The sequence below is a fragment of the Panthera pardus genome, unplaced genomic scaffold (genome assembly GCF_024362965.1).
Source record: "Panthera pardus isolate Hobbes unplaced genomic scaffold, ASM2436296v1 HiC_scaffold_18, whole genome shotgun sequence".
In the NCBI taxonomy this organism is placed as follows: domain Eukaryota; kingdom Metazoa; phylum Chordata; class Mammalia; order Carnivora; family Felidae; genus Panthera; species Panthera pardus.
Window position 1 is genome coordinate 1,611,219 of NW_026526743.1, and position 7,986 is coordinate 1,619,204.

General features: G+C 54.6%; 1 protein-coding gene across 1 annotated transcript; it reads right to left on the reverse strand.

The window, feature by feature from the left end:
- Positions 1–4,364: 4,364 nt before the first annotated feature.
- NANOS2 (nanos C2HC-type zinc finger 2) lies at positions 4,365–4,781 on the reverse strand. The gene has a single exon (XM_019425370.1). It carries the CDS (start codon positions 4,779–4,781, stop codon positions 4,365–4,367), a length of 417 nt encoding a protein of 138 aa, XP_019280915.1.
- Between the last annotated feature and the right edge of the window lie 3,205 nt (positions 4,782–7,986).

Genomic DNA, 7,986 nt, shown 5'->3' on the forward strand with positions numbered 1-7,986 from the left:
CTTCCCTGGCTCTAAGTGGGTGTAGAACCGCCCCTCCTAAGCCCAGCGTGGTGCTGGAGGGAGGGGGTCACTTCTAAGCATTTGCACTTCTGCATGGAGTGCAGCCTCTTGTCTCCTCCTCTGCTGTGCTCTAGCAGGCACAGAGTGGGCGCACAAGGCCCCTGAGCAGAACTTTCCAGATGCTCTCCCAGCCCACCCTGCCCCTTGTCTGCCTGCTCTGAGCCCAGGGGGCTGCCTTGTGTGTTTGTGCATCTGCCCGGCTGCCTTGTCTCTGTGTTCATGGGGGACGGGGGACGTGCTGGGGGATGCCAGGCCTCTTGAGCCTGCCTCGATGTACCCACACCTGCACAGCTCTCTATGCCTCGCTGCTGTCCATGGCTCCCTGTCTCCAGCCTTCTCGTGAGAGCTGATTTAGACCCAGCCCCCCTCTCAACCCAGACTCCCCTGGCACCAAGAACATTCTGGATGCCTCCCCTGGATGCCCGGTGTATTCGTTTTCTTAGGGACGCCTCAGTTTTCGAGGGCACCCAAAACAATACCACTAACCGGGTGGCCTAAAACAACACAAATGTATTCTCCAAGTTCTGGAAGCTAGAAATCCTGAAGCCACGCTGTCGGTAGTGCCGCAGTCACTGGGGAGGTTCCTTCCTCGCCTCTTGGAGCTTCCGGCAGCCCCGGGGCCTTCCTTGGCTTGTGGCAGGACTACTCCAATCTCTGCTTCTGTCCTCCCTGTGTGCCCCTCTCTTTCCTTTTCCTTTCTAAAATTTTATTTGATCTTTTAAGCAATCTCTAACACCCAACCTGGGGCTCGAACTCACAACCCCGAGATCAAGAGTTGCATGCCCTGCGGACTGAGCCGGCCAGGCGCCCCTCTTTCCTCTTCTTATAAGGACACCGGTCATGTTGGATTAAGGCCCCCCACCCTACTCCAGTAGGACCTCATCTGAACCAATCACATCTCTGATGACCGCGCGTTTCCAGAGAAGGTCACATTCTGAAATGCTGAGGGTTAGGACGTCAACACATCCTTTTTTTGGGTGGGTGGGGGGGGACAAAACTCAACCCGTAACACCCTTGGAGCACCTTATACTCATCATGTCCTCATTGACCCCATTACCTCCAACCGGGACTTGCCCCGGCCACCCGCGTGTCACCCAGCCGTCCCCTTCCCCTGGGCATCTAGGAGAGGCAGCCAGGATGCCGTGGCTCATTGAGAGTCTGGGCTAAGTGCGGAGCTGGGTCTAAATCTGGTGTGGAGATCACGACGAGGCTGTACCCGCAGAGGTGCACGGGGCCCTACAGGGGTGAGGTGCCGGAAGATGGAGGTCAAGGTACGTTGCTCCCTTGACTTTTTTTTTTTTTTTTTTTTACAAATATCTTTTCTTTAGGGGCGCCTGGGTGGCTCAGTCGGTTAGGCGTCCGACTTCAGCCCAGGTCATGATCTCTCGGTCCATGAGTTCGAGCCCCGCGTCGGGCTCTGTGCTGACAGCTCAGAGCCTGGAGCCTGTTTCGGATTCTGTGTCTCCCTCTCTCTGACCCTCCCCTGTTCATGATCTGTTTCTCCCTGTCTCAAAAATAAATAAAATGTTAAAAAAAAATTAAAAAAAAACCAAATATCTTTTCTTTAATTATTATTTTCAATTTATTGTTATTTTTAATTTTTTTTTTCAGTTTTATACCTTTATTTGACAATCAGCGACTAATTCTCCTCCACATTAACTGTCTGGAGATTTTTTGTGAGCGGTGACGGGTGCATAGGTAACCAACATAGAGAGCTGGTCTGGTGAACTTTCATCCTCGTTGTGTATTCTGGACCACCCACCACACACGGATACACGATGGAATGTTCCTTCTTCCTTTGGCCCAGAAAGCTTTGTTGAGCCTTGACGTCCAAGCTCGCATCTGGAGTTTCCATCTCCTTCGTGGCGAGTGTCCAGATCTCCTCGAGGGCCAGAGGGGCTCACTTCTTGAAACCCACTCCATGAACGCGCTTGCGAATGTTGCTGTGTTCTCTGGACCCCACCTCCTTGATGGCAGAAGGGCCCTTCTCGCTACCCTTCTTTGTGGGAGCCATTCTGCCGGGCCCCCGGGGGGAGGGAAAGGAACACCTTCAGTTTTCAGCGTAACTCCCCAGAATCATAGCCAACGTCTGGGAACCGGTTGGGAATAATTTAAATGCATGGAAGAGAAAACCCAACTAAAATTAAGCTAAGACAATTTAACAGAATATAAAAATGGGGAAGGTTCAATGAGGGAAGAAATCAGCTGTCAATGGGACTAGAGTAGATTATGTCCAGACACAGATACATGCAGAATACAAATGGGGGGGGGGGGGGCAGGGGGGCCTGGGTGGCTCGGTTGGTGAAGGGTCCGACTTCAGCTCAGGTAATGTTGTTTTTGAGAGAGAGCGAGAGAGAGAGAGAGAGAGAGAGAGAGAGAGAGAGAGCGCACACGCGCATGCAAGCGGGGGAGGGGCGGAGAGAGAGGGGGACAGAGGATCGGAAGAGGGCTCTGCACAGCGGGGGCTCGAACCTGTGAACCGTGAGATCGTGACCTGAGCTGAAGTCGGACGCTTAACCGGCGGAGCCCCCCAGGCGCCCCTTCATTTGGGTTTTGCTCAAATGTCACTTTCACGGAGAAGCCTTTCCTGACCGCCCTGTAGGCAACAGTCTCTCCCTTCCCCTGCCTTCTTTCCCAGCGGAGCGCTCATCATCCACCCGATATTTCCTGAGATATTTGTTGATTAATCGTCAGTGCACACCCCCCCCGGCCCCACTAGAAAGTCAGGTGCATGAGGGCAGGAGTGTTGTCTGCGTTGCTTACTGCTACACCCCCTAGAAAGGTGCCTGGCACAAAGCAGGTGATCAATAAATATCTGTGAACGTGTGGAATAAAAGGAGACCTGATGTCCCGGGCAATGTTTTGTGCCTACGTGCCTTTCTAAGGGGCAGGGACCATACTTTCTGTCAGCTCTCCAAAGGGGGTCTGGGAGCCCAAAGTTTAAGAGCTACCATCAGAGTTGGTCCTTTTAGACCCGTGGTTTAGAGGGGTGGGAGAGGGACCCCTGGACAGAGCCCCAGGAAGGAGGAAGAAAGGGAATCTGGGGTTAAGGTGGAGGCCAGGACGTGGGGACCAGTCCATAGGTGACCTGTGTCAGAGGACATGAGGGAGGACACGTCGTGAGAGAAACCCAGGACCCCCTCCTGCTCTTCCTCCCTGCGTTGGGGGCAGACGTGGTTCCCTCCCCCAGCCTCCAGGGAGAAGACAGAAACAGTGATTTCAAAGACAACCAGAAACGCTCTTTATTCACCAGAGCTCAACCCCCCCCAGGGCCCCAGCCAGGAGCCAAAAACCATACAACTTAAAATCTGACCTGGGCTCTTTCTTTACTTCGCCCCTAACATAAAATCTAGGCACCTGCCTTTCCCTTCTGGGCACTAAAACCCCATGCTTCTCGGGGAGCTTGTTGACTTAAATGTTGGAGGATGAAAGAAAAAACAGGAGAAAAAAAAAAAAGACCTTTAGCAAACTAGCAGGATTTGAAGGGTGGGAGGCAGTGGAGAGACGCCCTCGGGCTGGGGGAAAACACCCATTGGTGATTTGCAGGTGGGGGTTGAGTGCTGTGAAATGGAATGAACAAGAAGGTGGGGGGGAGGCGGTGAAAGGTGTCAGCCCACCACAAGGCTCTCTACTCCCAGATAAGCCTTCCAAGACAGGGTGCCCCCCCGTGTCCCCTCCCTCCCCCAGCTCCTGATGATGGATGGGCTGCGGGGCCAGGGAAGGAACAGTCCAGGGAGGTCCATGAGGCACCGGTGGCTCTACAGGTGGCTGAAGAAGGTGGACAAGGCTGGTCTCGAGTCAGAATCCCATCTGGAAAGTTCTTGGGGGTGGGGGAGTGTCCAAACCAGTCTTGTTCACTCTCTCCAGATTCTGAGGGCTGGCCTGGGAGAGCACACGGTGTCCCCTAGGTCCATGGATGCAAGAATCCACGAGGAATGGAACCAGAGGGCTGAGAAGTCGAGGGGGGCAGGGCTAGCGTCACCAGCAGCCCCAGGAGGAGTAAAGATCCATGAACGGTGGCGCACAAAGGGCCACGAGGCCGTGCGGTCCCAAGGGGCAGCGGTCCTGCCGCATCAAGAATCCACAGACACCCCCAGGACAGAACCCCCGTGGCCGAGAGGTCCCAGGGGCAGGGCTGGCTTGGCCCCCTAACAGCCTCTGTTGTTTCAGGATCCAGCAGGGATGTCCTTCTGGGGGGCCAGGAGTTCCAGAGGGCGGGGGGGGGGGGGGGAGTCAGGGGGAGGGTCCTGGGACTTGGCAGGGACTGAACCAGGAGGGGGTGGGGGGCGGGCACCTCACAGTCCTCAGCGCTTGACCTTGCGGCCGGCCGAGTTGCGCCCGCTGCGGCGGTAGAGGGACTGCTGGCCACCGTTGAGTGGGCAGTACTTGAGCGTGTGTGCCTGGCCGCCGGTGGCCCCGCACAGGGGACACACGTAATGCCGCAGGATGGGGCACATCACCACGCCGTCTGGGGTCTTCAGCTGGTGTGACGAGTAGACGTGACGCGATTCCCCGTTGTGCTTGCAGAAATTGCACAAGGTGGCCAGGCCTCCGCTGGCCCCGGGCCCTCCCGGACCCTGAGCCTGCTCCAGCGGGGGCCCGGGTCTCGGCTCCCCGGTCCCTGGGGCCTCTGGCCTCTGCCCCCCACTCTGGATCAGCGCCAACACCACCTGGCTCAGGTTGAAGTAGTCCTTCCACATGTCGAAGGGAGGCAGCTGCATGGCTCTCCGGCAGAGGTGACGCGTGGCTAGAGAGAGGCCAGGGCCGCGGGACCAGGGGGAAGGAGCAGCAGGTGCTTTGACGGAGCAGAGAGGAACTGCACCCCCTTTTATACTCCCCCAAAGACCCTTCTAAGCAAAGGTGGAGCTTAGGATTTAAAGGGCCCACTCCTTACCCACGACTCCATCGGACTGTAATCCCCCACAGAGATCAGGAAGGAGGCCCTTTCCCTGGTCTCTGGTCCTTGCTCTGCCTCCAGGGTGCCTCGAGACTTCCAGAAAGGCCCTTCCTTTCCCCTGGCCTCAGTTTCTCTATCCCTTCAATAAAGCTCCGTGTCCACAAATGCCCCTCTCACCCCCCTCCTCCTTTACTCCCGGGCCGGGGTCCTCCATTTACTCCAGACCCGTTCCTGATTGTAATAACCGCCCCTTACCACGCACCACACGCTATGCTGCACAGTTCCCTGCGTGATCTGATCTCCTTCTCACTGCAGTTATGGGCCCCATGTGATAGATGAGTTACCTGAAGCTCAGAGGGGGAAACTCACCGGCCCAGAGTCACAGAGCATGCGAGTGACCGAGCTGGGACTCTTACCCGGGTCTTCGGGACCCCAAAGCAAGCACTCCTCCCAGCTCTTTTGGGTTAAAAGCTAACTTTTCCATCACGTCTGGACCTGGGAAGCATATATTCAATAAATGTTTTTTGAGTGCACACCGCAGTGTTTTATAAGTGACGTCTATAAACAGGTTTTGAGCCTCATAGCCACTCAAGGAGGTGGTTATCACTTGCATTTTACAGAGGAGGATAGGGGGCTCAGAGAGGTTAAGGGAGGTACTCAAGGTCACGCAGTAGGGAAATGGCGTAACTGGAATTCACGCCCCATGTGACTCTAGAAATACTGGGAATTGATCTTAGAAGCAGCAGGCAGGGGACCTTGGCATGGCACAGCCTTACTTAGAATGCCCCGTCATGGCCCTGTGCATTGTCACAAATCCTACCTGAACTTGGGGGCCAAGAAAGGCCTTTGCCTCCTGCCCACGTCACCTCGGGGAATTCTTCCTCCACTAACCATCTCCATTTGTTGCCTTGACCACTCAGCGCAGAGTCACCGAGGCTCCTTGTTTTGGATGCTGGAAACTCAGCAGTGACGGCTACCTAGTGCCCGTTTCACGAGCTGCCAGTCCACTGGGGGGACAGCCAGCAAATGAGAAAACAATAGACCCAAAATACCCGCTTACATATAGCGAGGGTGCTCCAAGGGAGGCGAGGCTGAGGGAAGTGACCTAGAAGCTGAAACCACAGAGAAGAATCTTCCAGAAAGAGGAACGCAAGCTATGGAAGCCTAAAATTTGGGGACAGCAAGAGGGATAGGGTGGACAGAACAGAGCGAGTATCCCAAGATAAGCCAGCCCAGCGTGCAGGGGTGGCTAGAAGCCATCGGACTATGGATCGCTTTTAGGGGATGTTTTGGAAATGGTTGGGGGCTCTTTGGGTTTGTCATAGCGATTGGAAGAGTGACTGGAGGGGCGCCTGGGTGGCTCAGTCGGTCAAGCGTCTGACTTCGGCTCAGGCTATGATCTCGAAGTTTGTGAGTTCGAGCCCCGCGTTGGGCTCTGTGCTGACAGCTGGGAGCCCGGAACCTGCTTCGGATTCTGTGTCTCCCTCTCTCTCGGCCCCTCCCGTGCTCGCGCTCTGTCTCTTTCTCTCTCTCAAAAATAAATAAACGTTAAAAAAAAAAAAAAAAAAGGAAGTGTGACTGGAATTAGTGAGCAGAGAATGCCGGATAGCTCAACAATCCACATGACCAAGATCTGTTTTGGGCCCCATTTAACTGTCCAGTGTGTTATTGGACACCCACATGTGTAGAAAAAGCCATTTATGATGATCTAAACCTAGAACCTAGCTGTGTTTTGCATATAAACGCCAGCACTTTCACGAGATGTTCAGATACACTGACTTTTCTTGGAACGCAATTACCGTGTATATTGTTTTCCAGAGTTGTTCCCTATTTCTAGAAGCCCCACCACCCAGCCTAATGGTGGCAACCGTCCAGACAACACACAGTTTATTCCTGTCTCATTCATGGACGTCTACACAGAGATGCTAGTGTCCGCCTGATGAGATGTGGTTTATTTATTTATTTATCGAAAGATGCCATTTTGTAAATGTTCATTTTTATTTTTGAGAAAGAGAGAGACAGTCAGAGGGCCGGCGGGGGGGGGGGTGGGGGAGGAGCAGAGAGAGAGAGAGAGAGAGAGAGAGAGAGAGAGAGAGGGAGATAGAATCTGAAGCCGGCTCCAGGCTCTGAGCTGGCCACACAGAGCCCAACGCGGGGCTCGAACTCATGACCTGAGGAGATCGCGACCCGAGCCGGAGTCGGAGGCTTAACTGACTGAGCCACCCAGGCGCCCCTGGATATGTTTATTAAATGTTAGCTAGAGAGCTGCCTGGGTGGTTGAGTCAGGTTGGCATCTGCCTCTTGATTCGTGAGATTGAGCCCCACAGCAGGTTCCGCGTGTGGTTCTGCCACCTGCCCCTGTCGAGTCTGGCTCCGCGGAGGGCTTCTCGCTGGGTGTGGAGCCTGCCCCAGATTCTCCCTCTCCCTCTCCCCAGCACTCGCACTGTCTCTCACTCTCTAAAAAAACAACCAACCAACCAAAAACGTTAGCTAGGATAATTAAGACACAGAGAAGGCAATGATTTTAAGGGCACTTATTTACGGAGCATCTCCTTTGGGTCAGCATGATGGGCTACCTGTGTTCTTGAATCCTCCCCAGATCCTGTAAGGCAGCCCCATTTTACAGATAACCAGTGGGAGGCTCAGAGGGGCCGAGGGGCTTGTCCAAGGTTGTATGGATAGTATGGGGTGGGGGCTGGAGCTGAACTCAGGACATCCACCCACCCCCCTGAAAGTCTGCAAAAGTGGTTAGGAGAGGAGCAGAAAGGGACTTCCCGGGTGTAGGGGCATTCTGCATTCTGCAGTGGAAAACTGGGAAGGTTGGGGGTAGCTGAGCCACATAGATTTTCACAGGGAGAACAAAAGAGACCTGCCGGCCATCGATGGATCCTCTTGAGGCAGAAGAGACCAGAATCTGCCATGTGGAAGAACAAGGCTCCTGGAGGGAGGGACCAGGACGAGTGTGGGGGTCTCTGTGCTAAGTGCTTTCCACAAAGTCACAGCTGGGAGCTTTCGCTCCGGCAGGTATA